Source organism: Heliangelus exortis, chromosome 2, assembly GCF_036169615.1.
Source record: "Heliangelus exortis chromosome 2, bHelExo1.hap1, whole genome shotgun sequence".
Taxonomy (NCBI): Eukaryota; Metazoa; Chordata; class Aves; order Apodiformes; family Trochilidae; genus Heliangelus; species Heliangelus exortis.
Window position 1 is genome coordinate 1,966,902 of NC_092423.1, and position 19,544 is coordinate 1,986,445.

The 19,544-nt window shown below is 48.4% G+C and overlaps 1 protein-coding gene across 5 annotated transcripts in view; it reads left to right on the forward strand.

The window, feature by feature from the left end:
• Window positions 1-19,544, forward strand: part of ALS2CL (ALS2 C-terminal like) — a 63,302-nt gene that overhangs the window by 14,712 nt on the left and 29,046 nt on the right. For 3 of the 5 annotated variants that reach the window (XM_071734530.1, XM_071734531.1, XM_071734529.1), the window contains 6 exons: window positions 10,807-10,915; window positions 11,772-11,964; window positions 14,424-14,489; window positions 16,094-16,259; window positions 16,687-16,815; window positions 17,911-18,030. In XM_071734530.1, the coding sequence (XP_071590631.1) occupies window positions 10,807-10,915; window positions 11,772-11,964; window positions 14,424-14,489; window positions 16,094-16,259; window positions 16,687-16,815; window positions 17,911-18,030 (783 nt within the window). Of the gene's footprint in view, window positions 1-10,270; window positions 10,430-10,806; window positions 10,916-11,771; window positions 11,965-14,423; window positions 14,490-16,093; window positions 16,260-16,686; window positions 16,816-17,910; window positions 18,031-19,544 lie in introns of those variants that run through there. The other 2 variants (XM_071734527.1, XM_071734528.1) reach the window with 1 other exon arrangement.

The following is a 19,544-nucleotide window of genomic DNA, read 5'->3' on the forward strand; positions in this document are numbered from 1 at the left end:
TTTTCACTGTCTCCTTTGCTGCCTACCTGTAGTTTTTTCTCAGATTTGGTTTGGAGTTCCATCCAGTTTTCCCCCCCAAAGTCATTTTGTGTTGCATATGAGCTGCTGGGTCAGAACAGTTCTGTCTCTACATGCATAAGCTGCTTGGAAGTGATCAAGATAATGATAATTGGAGCTCCAAGGCCATGGGGGATTAAAACACTTATGTAAACATCATCTCACCTGAGGCCTTTCTTGTACTCATTATTTGCAAAGCCTGAGTGATATCTTTAATTGTGGTGAGAGTGATTTTCCCCAGTCTTAGCTGTCAACAAGTCAAGGGGCTTATCTGAGCTGTTTAATTCTCTAGTTGGTGAAAAGAGAGACAGAATATGACCAAAATTTCATTCATCTCATTTCTACTGGATTAAAAGTGGGTTTCACCTGGGCCTCTTTATTCCTAAAGGAGCGTGGGGTGAGTAGAACAACTCACAGCTGGGTTTTGTCCTTTTGGAGCCCCCCTAAGAGTTTTGTGGCTGTTTCTCTTGACCTGAGGTGAACTTCCTCAGGATGGGCCACGAGCCTCCAATTTGGGAAGACAGAAAAAAAAAGCTGGGTCAGATAAGGTTGGCAAAAAGCTTTTGCCTGCTCTGGGTCTGCAAAACAAAAGAAAAAACACACTCCCTTCCCCTACCAGCACATTGCTTCCTGTTTGTCCTGGTTTGGTTTATCTTGTGTTAAAGATGAAAGAAGACAAAAAGTTGGGGGGGGGGGGGGGGAAAGTTCTCCTTGGGCTGAAAAATTAATTCTATGTCCTCATTGATTTCTGAGAGCAGTATTGAATGTGTCTGGCCCTTCCTAAGCTCCTGGCCACACACTGCTATCCTAAATTTGCTCAGATTTTAATAGGGTTGATGTTTTGACAACTTTGCTTTGTGTCCTCTTCCAGTGCTTGAGGTTCCTGCCATGCAGGTGACCAAAAAAGAAGTTTTATGGCTGGTGATGAATTTTTGCCTGACATAAAATCTGTGATTTCTGATGCAGGAAATCACTGGGATTTCTGTGAAAAAACAGTTTTATGGCTGAAATCAACAGCATCAAGCCAGGCTACCTCACCTCTTATAACAGTGAAGAATTCCCCATAGAAGAAGAACAGAAAAACTGGGATGGGTTGTAATAATCCTTCCTCCATTTGCTTTTCTTGCCTCCTCAGGGATTTCTTGAGCTGAAGAGTTGATGTCTTGGTTTTTATTAGCTTTTAATTATTTTTTTTCCCCATTATGGACTCATCCAGCTGCTTTTGAATGCAGGTATAGCATCCTCAGAGTAATGACAGCTCCTTGTGGCAGTGAGTTCTGTGGTTTCATTACAAGTGGGGAGGTTCTCCTGCTGTTTCCTGACCTGGCTACATCACTTGAGGGAAGAGGTGGTTGTGCTCTGCTCCCAGTGTATTTGTTGTCTGGCCTCACCTGGGCATGGAATCTGGCTTCATCTCCAGCCTGAAGCTCTGGTGTCCAAGGTGTAGAAGTCTTCATGGATTTGTCAATTTTCTTGTGGTTTTGAAGCTCTCTCTGCTTTGTGCTTCCCTTCTCTCATTGCTGACCTGCTCAGCAATTTCCTCCAGGAAGGAAAAGGTTGAACCAGCCCTGCTAGTTCCTTCCCATGGCTGATATCAGCATGATCCCTGCATCCCATGCTAAATCCTAAGCCAAATAACTCTCCTCTCTCTTGCTCTCTCCATGCCTTTTATGCTGCTAAGGACTGGCTTGAGATTTGGGGTTTTATTCTCTTTCTGCCCTGTTTATTCCCAGTTACCTCTTAATTTGTACATTGTGTGGCTCTGGCTGCTTGTGAGGTGGTTCCCTGAAGCTGAACACTCATTCATCCTGAGTCATAATGAGCTGAGGCTTGACAAGAGCTGAGTTGGAACGAGAGAATTTGCTCCAGCCTCTTGGGGTTGGTTCAACAAAGCCTGGAATTTGGGTTTTTTTTTTCCCACATGACAGAGTGGTCTTTGTGCCAGCCTGAATGCAGACTCTGCTGGAATGTTATGGGTGTTTATGGAAACACAATTAGGATGCAGGAGGCTACTTGGGCCCTAGGGAAAAGCAGCAAAGATTGGGACAGCACCAGGAGGGACATCCTGAGGTTGGCTACCAGAATTGGGCCCCGTGGCCTAAGGAACTCCTGAATTCCTGGGCTCTGAGCTGGCACTGATTGACTGAGGAGATCCCACCCTATGGGCATGGTTGTGATTCTACAGTAATCGTGTTGAGGAGCTGATCCAGGTTAAAAAGTAACCTGGCAAAGGTGAAGGTCCATGGTCCAAGCTCAGACACACAAGGGTTCTATCTAAAGTGAACAAATGAGGCCCAACATTTGCCCCAGAGGGCTCTTCTGCTTGGTTTCCTCTCTGTTCCACCCACCCTTCTGGCAATTTCCTGAAAATGGATATAATGACCTGCTGTGGCTCCTCAAGACATGGATTTCCTTGGAGAAATGGGCATTTAGCAGCTTTGGATAGACCCTGAGGGTTCCTCCAGATTACCCAGGCTGCTCCCATCTGCTGTAATGCTCAGTAACTTCTTCAGTTGGCATCAGCTGCTTCATCAACATTTTTCCTGCCCTCATTGTCATGTTGTCAAGTCATGAGACCCTGATGAGCCACAGAGATCTGGAGACTTGGAGAGAAGTTGTTTCTCAAGGTCTTTTTCCTGTTTCTCCAAGGTTACCAATATATGTTTCTTCTGCAATTACAGCCCCATGCTGCACAGCTTTCTTGTAGCCTCTTTTAGAGAGGATAAAGAGGTATAAACAATGTTCTCCTGGAGAGATCTCATCGTTCTTCAAGGAAGTCTGAAGCAGGCTGGTGGCTGTTTGGTTTTGCCAAGGGAAATCTCCACCCTCCAAGGCTGCAGACTTTGGGATTTTGCACATAAAATCAGGAGCTGTCATGCCCTGTGCAGCTGATGGGACCCTTCCTTGGAGCTGAACCTCCTTCAGTTCTGCCCATGGGGAGAACACCAACTTCAGGGGACTTGACTTGGTCCCCACTCTACAAAAAAAAACATGGACAGGTTGGAGAGGGGCCAGAGAAGAGCCATGAGGATGATCAGAGGACTGGAGCACCTGATATATGAGGAGAGGGTGAAAAACCTGAGATTTTTTCAGCCTTAAGAGAAGGCTCAGGGGAGACCTTCTGCCCATGTTCAGTGCTTAGAGGGGGCTCCAAAGCAGCTGGAGACTCCCTGTGTCCAAGGAGCCCCATGGACAGGACAAGGGGCAATGGGCACAAGGTGCTCCTGGGGAGATTCCCAGTGGACACCAGAGGAAAATTTTTCCCCCTGAGGACAGTCAGACCTTGGAATGGTCTCCCAGGGGAAGGGGGGGATTCCCCCACTTGGGAAAGTTGGAAGTCTCAGCTCCAGGGGTGCTGAGACATCTCAGATCAACAATAATACGAGAAGGGTTGGAGCAGATGGGCCTGGAGGTCCCTTCCCACCTCACCTTCTGGGATTTTATGATAGGATTCTCTGACTCCCTAGGACCAGAGCCATCCATGAAGAGCAGACTAAAACCCAGTGAAGAGGCCCCAGAGTGGCTCTGCTCCAGCTTGCCTCATCTTCATGGAGCAACCATAAAATTCCCAACCCCCTGAGTTGCATGAAAGTTGTGTCCAAGCTGGGGGAAGGCATCGTGTGACAGCCCCAGGTTTTTCATAGAATCATAGAATCATAGAATAGGCTGGGTTGGAAGGGACCTCAGAGATCATCGAGTCCAACCCTTGAACAGCTACCGCCACAGTCACCAGACCATGGCACTGAGTGCCATATCGAGTCGCTTTTTAAATGTCTCCAGGGACAAGGAGTCCAGCACATCCCCAGGCAGCCCGTTCCAATGTCTGATCACCCTTTCCGTGAAAAAATTCTTTCTAATATCCAATCTGAACTTCCCCCGGCACAATTTAAGACCATGCCCTCTTGTCTTACTGAGAGTTGCCTGGGAAAAGAGACCAACCCCCCCCTGGCTCCAACCTCCTTTCAGAGAGTTGTAGAGAGCAATGAGGTCTCCCCTGAGCCTCCTCTTCTTCAGGCTGAACACCCCCAGCTCCCTCAGCCTCTCCTCATAGGATCTGTGTTCGAGTCCCTTCACCAGCTTGGTTGCCCTCCTTTGGACCTGTTCGAGGACCTCAATATCCTTCTTGAACTGAGGGGCCCAGAACTGGACACAGGACTCAAGCTGTGGCCTCCCCAGGGCTGAGTACAGGGGCAGAATCCCTTCCCTGGACCTGCTGGCCACGCTGTTCCTGAGCCAGCCCAGGATGCCATTGGCCTTCTTGGCTACCTGGACACACTGCTGGCTCATGTTCAGCTTCCTGTCAACCCAAACTCCCAGGTCCCTCTCTGTCTGGCTGCTCTCAGCCACTCTGTGCCCAGCCTGGAGCTCCCCATGGGGTTGTTGTGGCCAAAGTGCAGGACCCGGCACTTGGCCTTGTTGAAGCTCATCCCATTGGAGTCAGCCCATTTCTCCTGTCTGTCCAGGTCCCTCTGCAGAATCCTCCTGCCTTCCAGCTGATCAACACTTCTCCCCAGCTTGGTGTCATCAGCAAACTTGCTGATGATGGACTCAATCCCCTCATCCAAGTCATCAATGAAGATATTGAACAGGACAGATATTTTGTTCTGTGGTCCCATCACCCCATGGCACTGCTGTTTGCATTCAGCTTTTCAGATGTGGGAATGGACAACCTGACCTCTATGTGCCCCTCAACTCTTCTGGTTGTTTCCTTTGCCCTCTGTGTTGTTTTTATTCATTAAGGGATGAACCTCAAACCTTCTTTGCCTGCCTGGGTCAGAATACAAGTGCAAGTGGTGTTGTCACCAAACTGATGGGGAAATACTGGAAACAGTGGTTGAAGCTCATGTTTTCCTTATTGGGTGGTGATGTGATGTGGCAATTTAGGTCTTTTTTTGTGGTTCTGGAAGGGCTGTTTTGAAAGCTGACTGATGCTGCTCACCCAACCAGCAGATGATCCCTGAGTGTCATGGTCAGGCTGAAGGTACCCAACAAATTTTCCCAGGAAGAGTAAGAACCTGATTGCTAAAAACAAGAAAAAGCCCTCAGCCCCAAAGGTAAATGTGTATCAGGTTTTAATGGAGAAGAGCACTCGAATGCTTCCATTATTTTTTTTTTTTTTTTAGTGTGGGTGCTTCGCAACCCATGTATGGGAATGCTTTGGGGTCATCCCCATAGGATCTCAGTTCAACACACTGAGAAATCTGCTTTGTTCAAGCTTCAGAAGGCTCAGGGGAGATCTTACTATGATATTCCAGTACTTAAAGAGTTCTTTTTCCAGGTGACCATTACAGAAGTGACCAAAAACCACTTAGGCTGGGGCAGTGATGTTCCTGTCGTGGGGTGCATGTGTCCTTCAGCTCCTCATGGACTGGTCCTGGTGAGCAAAGCTCTGGGTATCTGCACCCTGGGTTTGTGTAATTCAGTTCCCAGTTGGCCTTCTTTGTGCAATGAACCCGTGGCTTCTTTGGGTAATAATTTGACAAAAGTTTGGGTAGAGCTTTTCTGAATTTTATTGTTTTGCAGAGGCTAGAATATTTCCTTGCAGGATTAAAAAGGAGCAGGTGGAGAACAAGCCCCTCTCATGGCAGATAGCTCTGAAATGAAGGAATCGCCTTCCCCTCTTCTCCAAAAATAGGCAAAACAATCAAGCTTAAGAAAATGGACATTAGGGAAAAAAATGTTCACAGGAAGAGAGATCAGAGCCTGGAATGGACTGCCCAGGGAGATTAAACACACATCCCTGGATGTGTTTAAGGGTTGTTTGGATTTGGTGGTGCTGGGGGATATGGTTTAGGGGAGAACTTTGTAGAGCAGGGATGAGGCCAATGGCATCCTGGGCTGGCTCAGGAACAGCGTGGCCAGCAGGTCCAGGGAAGGGATTCTGCCCCTGTGCTCAGCCCTGGGGAGGCCACAGCTTGAGTCCTGGGTCCAGTTCTGGGCCCCTCAGCTCAGGAAGGAGATTGAGGTGCTGGAGCAGGTCCAGAGAAGAGCAAGGAGGCTGGGAAGGGATCCAGCACAAGTGCTGTGAGGAAGGGCTGAGGGAGCTTGGGGTGTTGAGGCTGGAGAAGAGGAGGCTCAGGGGAGACCTCATCACTCTCTCCAACTCCCTGAAAGGAGGTTGGAGCCAGGGGGGGGTTGGGCTCTTTTCCCAGGCAACTCTCAGCAAGACAAGAGGGCACAAGAGGTCTCAAGTTGTGCCAGGGGAGGTTTAGGTTGGACATCAGAAAGAATTTCTTTACTGAGAGGGTGCTCAGCCATTGGAATGGGCTGCCCAGGGAAGGGGTGGATTCTCCATCCCTGGAGATATTTCCAAAGAGCCTGGATGTGGCACTCAGTGCCATGGGCTGGGAACCACGGGGGGAGTGGATCAAGGGTTGGACTTGATGATCTCTGAGGTCCCTTCCAACCCAGCCCATTCTAGGATTCTATGATTCTATGATTGGACTCAGTGATCCCAAGGTCTTTCCCAACCTGAAAGATTTTGTGAAACATAAATAAAATGCACCAGACTTCTGCTCAGTGGGAATAAGATGATCCCAGGGCCCACCTGCTCTTCAAGCATGTGAAAATGAAACACTGCCAACATTTCAGCCTGATTTTACTCCCTGATTAAGGTACTCATGGTTAGAAATCCTCCTCCAAGCTGGAGGGCTCTCTAGGACCTTGGAGAAACAATTTGATCTGTTTGTCTGCGAGACAAGTGATTAAGTGGTGGCAAAAAAAAATTAAACTTCCAGATCTGTCCCATTCTCTTGGTGCTCTGGGGTGGGGGCTGGCTGGCTGCTGCTTTGGGTTTGCCTTTTTCCTGGCTCAATTCCCTTCCCTGGGAGGGGCCAGGAGTCTAAATTCCAGCTTTTTGACCTCTTTGCATGCCCAGAGCTCTCCTCTGGGATGAATCTCCAGTGTTCCCAAAAAAAGAACTTTATGGTCATGCAGACCCTAAAGGTGGGAAAGCTTTGAAACTAATGACATTAGGGAATTTTTCAATGCTTCCCATTTTTTCAGGGAAATAAAATTTAACCATTGTCTTTCATTTGTCCAGTCAGTTGTGCCAGGATCCAACATAAACCTGGCCAGGAAATCATTCCAAATCCAAAGCTTCCCTTGTTCTAGGACAGTGTTTCAGCCCAGGATCCAGAGTGACCTAGAAAGGGAGAATAAGCAGAGTTTTGTGACTCTGCTCTGCCCTGGTGAGGCCACATCTGGAATCTTGTGTCCAGTTCTGGGCCCCTCAGCTCCAGAAGGACAGGGAAGTGCTGGAGAGAGCCCAGAGCAGAGTGAGCAAGATGCTGAAGGAGTGGAACATCTCCTGGTGAGGAAAGGCTGAGGGAGCTGAGGGGCTCTGCAGCCTGGAGGAGACTGAGGGCTGAGCTCTTCATCTTTATAAATATGGAAGGGGTGAGTGCCAGGAGGATGCAGGAAAGCTTTTCTCAGGGGTGACCAACAACAGGACAAGGGGCAATGGTTATAAACTGGAGCATGGCTGGTTCTGGATAAACAGAAGGAAGAATTTTTTCCCTGGGAGGGTGACAGAGCACAGCCCAGGCTGCCCAGGGAGGTTGTGGAGTCTCCTTCTCTGGAGACATCCAAAGCCCCCTTGGATGTGTTCTGTGGGACTGCTGGAGGTGACCCTGCTCTGGCAGGGGGGGTTGGACTAGAAGATCTTTTGAGGTCCCTTCCAACCCCTAATTTTCTATAATTCTGTGATATAGGTCTGGCTGTAGGGCTGCTTATCCCACCAGAATTATAGAGCAGGATCCATCCCTGAAATGCTTTGGGAACATGAAGAGGAAAGGCTGAGGGAGCTGAGGGGCTCTGCAGGTTGGAGAAGAGGAGAGTGAGGGTGAGCTCTTAATATCTATCAATATATAAGGGGTGAGTGCCAGGAGGATGGGGCCAGGCTCTTCTCAGTGATGTCCAATGATAGGACAAGGGGTGATGGGTGTAAATTGGAGCATGGGAGGTTCCATGTAAACAGAAGGAAAAACTTCTTTTCTGTGAGGGTGATGGAGCCCTGGACCAGGCTGCCCAGGATGGTTCTGGAGTCTCCTTCTCTGGAGAGATTCAAACTCCCCCTGGATGTGTTCTGTGTGTCCTGCCCTGGGTGATCCTGCTCTGGCAGGGGGATTGGACTTGATGATTTTTCAAGGTCCCTTCCAACCCCTCACATTCTGGGACTTCAGAAATCTCACTGTTATTTACCAAGGAATCCACCCATATGTGAAACTTAGAAATGAGACATTCCCACTTAATTTAGTCACCCCACCCAGATGATCTTTTAACAGTCCCTGCTAGGATGCTTGAGGTATTTTTCCTCCTGAAGTAGAAAGCAGGGTTAGGCTTCTGTGTTGAAATCCCTGACATCTCAACACGAGGAGCATGATTCTCATCTGTTGTTTGTAGTAATCAGGGTAGAGGTTCAGGATGCCTTGGAGCATGTCACCAGCAGATAGCCTGAGTTCAGCTCTTCCTGGAAACACTGCAAAGACTCCACTCACCTCTCCATGACTAAATTAAATTATATCGAGCCCCATAGGCAAGTGGTTATGGCATGACCTGTGCATAGTTAATTCTCATTAGCTCCCAAAGCAGTTGTACTGTGAGCAAGCTTCCAGTTTGTAATGGTCCCTGGGCCATTTGGATTGTCTGAGGGAGGCAGGAGTTGGCACACATCAGAACTCTGTCAAAATCTTTGCTGCCAATTTAGCAATGTAAATCTCTGCAGCATAATTCTATATCCTCATTTGATGACTCTTGTGTCTGCAGCCTTTGAGCCTGCACTACAACCAGGCAGAGGATCACAAAATCCTACAACGCTTTGGGTCAGAAGGAACCTTCAAAATTATCTAGATCCAACCCCCTGCGTGGACAGGGACACTTAACCACTTAGATCAGGTTGCTCCAAGCCCCATCCAACCTAATATTCCAAATTTCCAGGAAGGAAGAAAGCCACAGCCTCTTGGGGCAACCTGTTCCAGGGGCTCAGCACCCTCAAATTAAAGAATTTCTTCTTCAGAAGAATGGCTTTTCTGGGCAGTGAGCACATTAGCCTGGTGCTGGCATGGTGTCCCAGGTCAGCTTCTGTCTTTGGATATAATGTGGGGCTGGGTGTGATTGCAGAGGTGTTTGGTAACTTCCCAAAGAATCTCTAAACCATCTGGGCTTTTCAAACTTCATAGAATCATGGAATGGATTGGAAGGGACCTTAAAGCTCATCCAGTCCCAAACCCCTGCCATGGTCAGGGACCCCTCCCCCAGCCCAGGGGGCTCCAAGCCCCATCCAACCTTCAACACTGCCAGGGATGGGGCAGCCACAGCTTCCTTGGGCAACCTGTTCCTGGGTCTCACCACCCCAAAATTACAGATTTTCCTTCTAATGTCCAACCTCAGTCTCCCCTCTCCAAGTTTTAACCCATTTCCCTTGTCCTCTCCCTACCCCCCCGTGTCCAAAGCCCTCCCCCAGCTTTCTTGGAGCCCCTTCAGATATTGGAAGGTTGCTCTGAGCTCCCCTGGGAGCCTCCTCTTCTCCAGGCTGAACAACCCCAATCCCTCAGCCTGGCTTCCCAGGGAGCTGCTCAGCCCTCTGAGCATTTCTGTGGCTCTGCTCTGGACACCTTCCAGGAGCTCTGTGTCCTTCTGCTCTTGGGGACTCCAGACCTGGGCACAGAGCTCCAGGTGGGGTCTCACAAAAGCAGAGGATGAGAATCACCCTCCTGGACCAGCTCTCTGAGTTTTTTTTGATGCAGCCCAGGACACAGTTGGCTTTCTGGGCTGCAAGCCCACATTAATAGCTCACATTAAGCTCCTGGTCAACCAACACCCCAAGTTCTCCTTAGGGCTTCCCTCAATCTTTTCTCTTCCCAACCTGTACTTGTGCATGGAATTGTCTCTGGACAGACCATATTCTGAGTTCGCTGCTCTGCTTCACAAAGCTAAAAGAAGCTTGGACTTGTGGATTTTCAACACCATTACCAACATCAGCCAATTCTGCCTGCAGGATCTTCACCACCTGGGCTTTTTCCAGAACAGTCTCTGATGACATATTATTAGCTGGCTGTTCACTTCCTCTCTTACATTTCTTTCAGAGGGTAGGGCTGAGAAGGAGGAAGCTACTGGAGTTTGCTCACGTGGGTTTGCTGTCTTTTTTTTTTTTTTTTTTTTCCTCCTAACTGCTGCCCACTTCCACTTTAAGTAATTTTCCTTCTTGATGCAGCGGTTTGTAACCAACACTGCTGTGTCCTACTCAGGAAGGAGTGACAGGAGGTTCCTCTGGAGGGTTGGATGTTTGGACATGGACTGCCCAGCTCTGCAGCTCCATACCATGGCTTTTGGTGCCAAAAAGTGCAGACTGAGACACTCGGGGAGAAAACTGGTGCGAAACATGGGAAGAGATGCTCTGCTTCATCCTCTGCTGCCTTCTATTTCTTTCTGGGAAAAGGAATCGGGCACTAAGCAGGATTAAGACATCCCAAGAAGTGTAGGGCCTTTCCAGTTATGTAAAAGAGGTGTTGTGGGATGATTTTCTATTTGGGCCATCAGGCAAATTGGGCTGGAGGCCCAATAGTCCTCTGAGTGACACCAACTCACGTTGAGCTTCTTTGTGTTTCCATTTCCTCTTCCAACGTTCCCAGCACCTTTTTGGGGAGGAACCACACCTGGCAAGAGCAGGAAAAGCTGATTTTTGGCAGTGAGAACTGAAGCCTTGGTAGATGCAAAGAAGTTGATGTGTGCCTTCTGTGTTGTGTCCAGGACATGTGCACGTCTGAAGCAACTGCTTCCCTGCTCCAAGTGGAAGAAACCTTCTTGGCATCCCTGGCACGGATTGATGCCCTCATCCTCAAGCCCCTGCTCCAGGCAGGTAGGTCAGACAAGATTATTTTTTTTTTTTTGGTCTCCAGTTCTAGCCTTGAGTCCCAGGTGCACCTAAGAAGGGAATTATCATTGCCACTCCATGGCTGGGGACTTTGCTAGGGCTTGGGTTACTGGAGCAAGTGGTGTATAAGGTTGTTTATTTTTTAAGATGGTGAAGAAAGATTCCTATGGCCTTTCATTCAAGCCTAGAACTGTGGCTCCTGTTATTTTTAGAGGTTAATGCAGATTCCAAGCAGTGTCAGCCCATAGAAGCTTGTTTTAAGAATTGTGTGCAGAAATTCTGTCTATACACAACTCCTAAACTCTGCCCAATCAGCCTCCCTGGTCCATGGTTATGCCCATCTTTTGAAGGTAAAACTTGTGGGTGCAGGTTCTGAGCTGGCAGTAAATCAGAGCAGCTCCTCCTGCAAAAAAAAAAAAAAAAAAAAAAAAAAAAAAAAGAAAAGAAATCAATTTAAATATTTATAAGGCTGTCTGGACAAAAAGTGGTGTGACTGGATTAGGCCCAGAGGGTGGATCCCTCTCATGTCACCACCTTTTTGGTTTAGCTTCCCAGGAGAAGCCCTTAAGGTCAAGGGTGGACAAGGATGTCTGAGCTTCTCAGGCTGCCCTGACCACACAGCCCCAAAAACTGGGAAGCAGGAAGTCCTTGCAATTGTTGACAAGGACACAGCCCTAAATAATCACCATCTCCTTCCTCCCTGGCACTGTTTTTTCTGGTACGAATAAATCTGTTTTGCACCGAAAAATCGGGTTGAGCATTGAGATCTTGGTGATCTTCTCCATGAGGTTTCTTGGAATCAAGGTTTGATGATGTTTCTCCCCTCACCTTTTCCTCAAAGAACCCAGTGACCAGAAGGGAAAGGAGAACCTGAAACTCTTCCTTCTCCTGAATGATCGATTTCAAGCTCTCTGGAACCTCACAGAAGAAAATTACCGCGTATTGAAACAAAAAAGCAGCAGCTCGGAGTCACTCTGCACCCAGGACATTTCCATCGTCTGGAAAGGAGACCTCTTCCTAAGTCTCTACATCCAGTAAGTACAAAAACATTTTGGGAGTAGTGTAAAGGACCAGATCTATCAGCTGACTGGTAGGATGGTGCAAGAAATTTGTGTATTTAAGTTGGTTTAGTCCTGTCCACCACCACCCTGCATCCAGGACAGATGTTACAGAATGAGGTCTGTGCAGGCAGCAGAATAAATGGACATTTTTGTAGATGTCAGTATGCTTGTCAGAGGCAGATTTTTATTATTTTTATTTTTTCTTGCAAGTTTAGAGGGTTTTATGCATCCTCAAAATAAGCAAGGGGAGAAATTGTGCCTGGGGGATTTATGAGAGCAAAGCTCAGGCTGTTGTCAGGAAGAGGAATGCATGCACGAGCAGGTTTAAAGGACTCAAAGGGATCAAGAGAGGGAGATGTCACCAGACATAGTTCATACTGTGCATTTCTGCAACATTTTTGTGCTTTTTGACAAAGAATATAAAAGCACATGATGGATGTATTGTGTGGGAAAAAAAAATATTGCCCTGGTGCTTTTTCTGTAATTAATTATGTCTGCTCCCCATCTGCTTAGCAAAATCATTGTAGTGTGTATAACCCATGTGTTGATGGGTTATAGCATGAAAAAAGATTTATGGCCACCTGAAATGACAAAGATCAGACAGGGTTTGATCTTTCATTCATCATTTTGGCCACAAATGAGACCAAAGCCTTTGGTACCTGCACAGGAATGGGCGTTGGGAACACTGGATCCTGGACATTTCCATTTACTCTTGGCTTGGATTTTTTTTTTATGAATGTAGTGGGAAGGGCTACTTTTAAGTTTATTTGCATTTCAACAGCATCATTTTAGAAAGTGATGCACAGGGAAGTGAAGCTTTGCCTTTGCATGAAGGAAGTTGGGAGCAGTGTGATCTTGGTTGTTTGGGAAGGGATTCAGTAAATTAAAATTGCTTTGCCTTAAAAAGGGATTGAGAAGATGAAAACACACCTCGAGGTTTCAGATGACACAAAGGAGAAGTTTATCTTAACATCTCATTTCCCTTCCTTTTGAAATTCAAACCTGTTCTGGTTGGGTGTCAGGCAAAAAAAAAAAAAAAGAGCTGGGTCCTACCCACTGCTGCTGAGTCACTTTGGGCAGTCCTGGTCCTACAACATCTCATGCTTAGTGGTGAAATACAGAAAGCAGAAAACTCAGGGGCCTGGGAATCAGCAGTAGATATCCCTGAAAGATGTAAGAAATGTTGCTTCATCTGGAGAAAATACACAATTTGGCTGAAATCCCTCTCAGCAGAAATTTTGGTCTGGGCTGGCAAGATATGGCTCGGTCTCCCTCTAGTGTGAGATGAGCTACATTGACATGGAGTCTTCCCTGGGAGGGTGGGGAGACCCTGGAATAAATTGGCCAAAGAAGTTGTGGCTGCCCCATCCCTGGCAGTGTTGAAGGTTGGATGTGGAGGAAAAAGTACTACACAGACTGTGAGAAACACATTTCTCAGTCCAACAGCAGGTCCTGCTCTTCCCATTTCTCTGCAGAAGCCAACGGTGCTTTTGAAGTCACTTTGTCCTTCTCAGGACAGTGACAGAGTGAGGGGGAATGGTTTTAAACTGACAGAGGGGAGGGTTAGGTTAGGTATTAGGAGGAAATTCTTGAATTTGAGGGTGCTGAGCCCCTGGGTGCCCAGGTTGCCCAAGGAAGCTGTGGCTGCCCCATCCCTGGCAGTGTTGAAGGTTGGATGGGGCTTGGAGCCCCCTGGGCTGGGGGAGGGGTCCCTGACCATGCAGGGGGTTGGAATTGGATGATCTTGAAGGTCCCTTCCCACCCAAACCATTCCATGGTGACATGGGATGCCTGGATTTGAATGCCCATCAGTCATACAGAACTGATACATCTGCTTCCACCAGCAGAAATTTTTATACCTGAAGCTGAAATCTTAAGCTCAGCCCCTGGAGATTTGCTTTTCAGGACTAGTGCACAAGTTTACTTCTGCTTATGCCAAATTTCAGGATGATTTAAACTTCCTGGAACAATACCAGTGCAAAAGTCCATGAGGCACTTAAACCAAGGGCCTTGAAAAAGGAACAGAAAGAGAGTGAGCCAGGGGGAGAGGTTGAGCAGCTCCATCTCTCTCTGCTTCTCTTGGAAACGTGGACCTGGTGTCACATTTTCATATATAGGTCACTGTTGGACATCAGGAAGAAATTCTTCACTTTAAAGGTGCTGAGCCCCTGGCCCAGGTTGCCCAGAGAAGCTGTGGCTGCCTCATCCCTGGAAGTGTTGAAGGTCCCAGGTTGGATGGGGCTTGGAGCAACCTGGGCTGGTGGGAAGTTTTCTCTAATTTGGCATTAACTGGTCCCTTCCAACCCCAATTTTTCTTTGATTCTTGGCAATAAGTTTTTTCCCTCTATTTTTTAAAACCTTGTAACTCACGTGCATCTCTAACTCAGCTTGTGTTTCTGTGTGTGTGGTTTTTTTTCTTCCCTTGCCAACAGATATTTCGTCACCTTTGCCAACTACGTTGTTGTCCATGGCTTCGAACATGCCACAAAGAGCAAAAGGTCAGTGGGATGAAAAAAGTTTGCTGGAGGGGCTGGTAGGAACCCAGTTGATACTTTAGAGGATAAAACAATGAATAGGAGTGAGCAGCACTGAGGACTGAACCTCCCAGTGACCTCTGTTTCATGGTCCAGCTGGATCTCTTCTAAAGTGGCCACACTGGCTGCTCCTGCCACCTCCTCAGCCCATGGGAGCTTCTGTTGAGTGGTTTCCTTCCACACATCTCCCTCTATCAGCTGGAAGGCAGGAGGGCTCTGCAGAGGGACCTGGACAGACTGGAGAGTTGGGCTGATCCCAAGGGGATGAGGTTCAACGTTCCAAGTGCTGGGTCCTGCACTTTGGCCACAACAACCCCATGGGGAGCTCCAGGCTGGGCACAGAGTGGCAGAAAGGGAGCTGGGAGTCTGGATTGCCAGGAAGATGAAGAGGAGGCAGCAGTGTGCCCAGGTGGCCAAGAAGGCCAATGGCATCCTGGGCTGGCTCAGGAACAGCGTGGCCAGCAGGTCCAGGGAAGGGATTCTGCCCCTGTGCTCAGCCCTGGGGAGGCCACAGCTTGAGTCCTGTGTCCAGTTCTGGGCCCCTCAGCTCAGGAAGGAGATTGAGGTGCTGGAGCAGGTCCAGAGAAGAGCAAGGAGGCTGGGAAGGGATCCAGCACAAGTCCTGTGAGGAAGGGCTGAGGGAGCTGGGGGTGTTGAGGCTGGAGAAGAGGAGGCTCAGGGGAGACCTCATCACTCTCTCCAACTCCCTGAAAGGAGGTTGGAGCCAGGGGGGGGTTGGGCTCTTTTCCCAGGCAACTCTCAGCAAGACAAGAGGGCACAAGAGGTCTCAAGTTGTGCCAGGGGAGGTTTAGGTTGGACATGAGAAAGAATTTCTTTCTGGAGAGGGTGCTCAGCCATTGGAATGGGCTGCCCAGGGAAGGGGTGGATTCTCCATCCCTGGAGATATTTCAAAAGAGCCTGGATGTGGCACTCAGTGCCATGGGCTGGGAACCACGGGGGGAGTGGATCAAGGGTTGGACTTGATGAGCTCTGAGGTCCCTTCCAACCCAGCCAATTCTAGGATTCTATGGTTCTTTCTGACCATGCACAGCTCCCTTTGTAAAGTTTGAATTAAGTTGGTGGAGTGGGATCTGAGAAAGGATGATGTGGGAATCCAGCATGAGACTTCCAGTATCAAATGGGGTCAGAGCCTCATGGAACCAGCAGATGAGAGGATGAGCACCAGATGGGAGCAGATTCACAACCCCTGTATCTGAGACACCCTCTTGGTTTGTAAACCATCATGGAATTCATGGAATATTCTGCATCTCTGTGGGTGGGGTTCCTATTTTGCAAAGACCACTGGGCCAGAGGCAGGATGGATGGAATCATAGAATCATCAAGGTTAGAAAAGACCTTTAAGATGGAGCTCTTGTTTCTCTCATTGCCTTATTTTTCTGTGTTTGGGGTGCAAGTATTTTTACACTATGTCATCTCCTGCTCTTCCAAGTTTTTCTGTTACCCTCCCTTGAAGTGAGGTTGCATACAAAGTTTGGAGGGCAGAGACGAGTGGCAATTTTCAGAAAAACTAATTGAGGGACCTTTATTCTTATTTTACCATCTTGCAGTGACTCCTGGAAGCACCATAAGACCATCCTGAAACAATTCCTCACTGACTTCACCTCTGAGACCTCCATGGCATTGGCCCTGTACACTGTTCTTCACAAACCCATCAGGGATCACATTCAGCAGTATGTAGTGCTCCTCACCAAGCTGAAGGAGGTTCTCCAAGAGGTAGGAAAGCTCTAGGGGATGGAACCTGACTGGTTTATGCTAAAACCTTCTGCGTGGCTCTGTGGTGGTGTCACTGAATCCCAGGTTGGCTGGAAGGAAATAATTTCCAGTAGATCACTGGGTAATGAGCAGCAGCAGAGTGCAGCCCACCTGAAGGTCTCCAAGCAAGGAAGAGTGGTGTCTGTCTCATAGTATCAGCTTCTCATCAGGTAGAGGAGCTGCAAAAGTTCAAGTCACTGGTGTAAGGTGGCAGAATTAATGTTAAATTTGGGAGGGTTTCCTTGAAAGTGGGGCTGGAGGGTTATTTCTCATAAGCCTGTTGGAGTCACACTTTCTGAGGCTTTTCTGCAGCTGTAAGGCAGGGAGTAGAAGTCTTCTGCACAGCCATTGCCTGAGGTGTTGCTCAAGCTCTGCTCCCTTTTGTCAGGGCTCTGAAAGGGACGTGGTTACCAGTGCCATCAAGGAGTACATGAAGCTGGAGTCTTTCATCAGCCAAGTCCTGGATGAAGCTTGTTTCACCAAGTCCTTGTGGAAATCCTTGGGCTACAAATTCACAGTGAGTCATGGATGGAGAAAGGGGCTCTTCTGGAGGTTTTAAGCCTTCTGCTTTGACACATAATATGAACTGAGCATTGGAGACATGGTTTGGAAGCCAACAGAGCAGGGCAGTGAGCAAGCCTTGGAGCAACCATATGGACACTGAGTGCTTTAGGAGCTGAGCCTTGTGCCCAGTTCTGTTCTTACCATCATCTTGTGCCAAAGGTCAGGTTCTAGAGGAAGCCTTGGCTCGAGTTCTCAAATCTTGATGCTTCCTGATGTTCTTGATCCATTGTTGAATTTTAACACTGGCCTGGCAATTAAACCAAGTGACAGCTGCTCTCTATTAATCTCTCTCTCCTCCCTGATAAAGAAAGGAGGGAGAATAAGGGAGAGAGACTGATGGGTTGGAAACTAAACTACACAGCTTGAATGAAACAGGAATGATAAATAGGAAAAATGACTAAATCTGTACAAATCTACAGGAAAACTGATCCCAGGTTCCTCCCCTCTTTCCCCCAATAACTCTCAGGTCACCCCCGAGGCTGCAGGGCAGCCCTGGGAAAGTCCAGGCTGGAATCCTGGGGTCAGCAGCAGTTGGGAGCTGGAGGCAGGAACACACAGATTCAGGCTGGGATGGATCAGGAGCACAGGCAGAGGAAGGGATGGAATCCTCCCAGGATGCTGAAGCAAACAGGGAGAGGGGAAGAAGGGGAAGCAGGAAGGGGTTTGACCCTGGTGATGCCTCAAATTTCTCCTGAGTATGAGGTGTATGGGATGGAATCCTCTGTTTGGTCAGTTCTGGCATCTCTCTTGTCTGTTCCTCCCCAAAGGAGGCTGCAGGTGGGACCTCTTTACTCCTTCTGGAGGGCAAAATGTTCCTCAGAGCTGAGCAGTGTCCCTGGTTCTGCAGCCCATTCCCAGCTGTAACTATAAACACCCAGAGTTATCAGTCCCAGAGCAGCCACTGACTGAGAAACTTGCTGTTCATTTCAGCAAGTGCAGCTCCTGACAAGAGACTGAGCTGAAATCAAAAGTACAAGACAGAAAATCCCCTTTATCCTGGCCCAAACCAGGACATCCATCACCTTGACCTCTCTCCTTCCTCCTGCAGGACATGCTTTGTGTACCTGAAAGGAGACTGCTGGAAGACAGCAAAAACCTTCCCATCTCTGCCAGCACGAATCGATCGGATCGGATCTTGCTCTTTGATGATGTCCTTGTGGTAATCCAGGTGAGTCTGAAGTTTTTCAGAGGGGTTGGAACAGCAGCACAGATAAATGACTGGAAAATTCATGTTCCTTTGGTGCTGTGAATGCCACAGGGCTTGTCTCTTAGCAAAACTTCATCTCTGATCAATGTGCTTGTGGTTTCTACTGAAGAATCATAGAATTTTCAGGGTTGGAAGAGACCTTGAAGATCATCCAGTTCCAACCCCCCTGCCATGGGCAGGGACACCTCCCACAGATCAGGTTGCCCAGAGCCCTTTCCCTTCAAAACTTCCAGGGATGGATGGGGCTTCCACCACCTCTCTGGGCAACCTGTGCCAGGCTCTCACCACCCTCATGGGGAAGAACTTCTGCCTAACATCCAAACTGAATCTCCCCTTCTCTAGTCTGGATCCATTCCCCATGTCTTATCCCTCCCTGACATCCTAAAAAGTCCCTCCCCAGCTTTCCTGTAGCCCCTTCAGATCCTGGAAGGCCACACTAAGGTCTCCTTGGAGCCTTCTCCTCTCCAGACTGAACAACCCCAACTCTCTCAGTCTGTCTGCATAGCAGAGCTGCTCCAGCCCTCTGAGCATCCTCCTGGCCCTTCTCTGGACAGACTCCAGCACCTCCAGGGCTTTCTTGGAATAGGGGCTCCAGAATAAAAAGGAAGGCTAACAAAGAAACAACAGAGAAGCATCCAAATTAATTCTTTATTAGTAAATATTTGCTATTCAACCACCTTTCTAGCAGCCCAAGCCCATGCCTGAGTATGAATTTATTGATTTCTGCCCTTACTTATTCAAAGGGGGGTTTTGAGGGGCCCAGAACTGGACACAGGACTCAAGCTGTGGCCTCCCCAGGGCTGAGCACAGGGGCAGAATCCCTTCCCTGGACCTGCTGGCCACGCTGTTCCTGAGCCAGCCCAGGATGCCATTGGCCTTCTTGGCCACCTGGGCACACTGTGATATGATCTTTCATAGTTAACTCTGGTAGTGGGATGGGAGGAGTAGTCAAGGGTGGTTTTGAGGCTACTTCAGGGATTTAGGGCCTGGGTGTGGGGCAGACAGGGAGTGCCTACAGCCATGGAGATCTAGGTGAATAATTCATGTTTAAAGCTGTTCTGCAGCATGTTAACTAAAGCCAGGCTGGCTTGCTCTGCCTGTGAGCTCCTGTCATCCAGCATGGCTCTCCATGTGAACCTCTCTCTTCTTGCTCTTTAGTCAGGTGCCAGCCCCTCAGGTGCCCAAACACATGAGTGCCTTGTGAGATGATAGATCTGATGGGCTCCTCCAAACCTGAGCCTTTGTGATAAAGCTGGGCAGTCCCATGCAGCCCTCAGGGTCTGGACCTGAGGAAATAGGGTGGTGATGCTCTCATCCAACTTCTCATTGTAAAATTCTCAGTACTGCAGTGATCTTGCTGTGAGCAAGTGCCCCCAGGCTGCCTTTAGAGTCAGAGGAGAGGAAGAGGCACTGCCTGGGTGTGGTTCTGATCTCTTTTAGATGCCAAAATTCGGATGAGTTGAGTCATGTCTCAT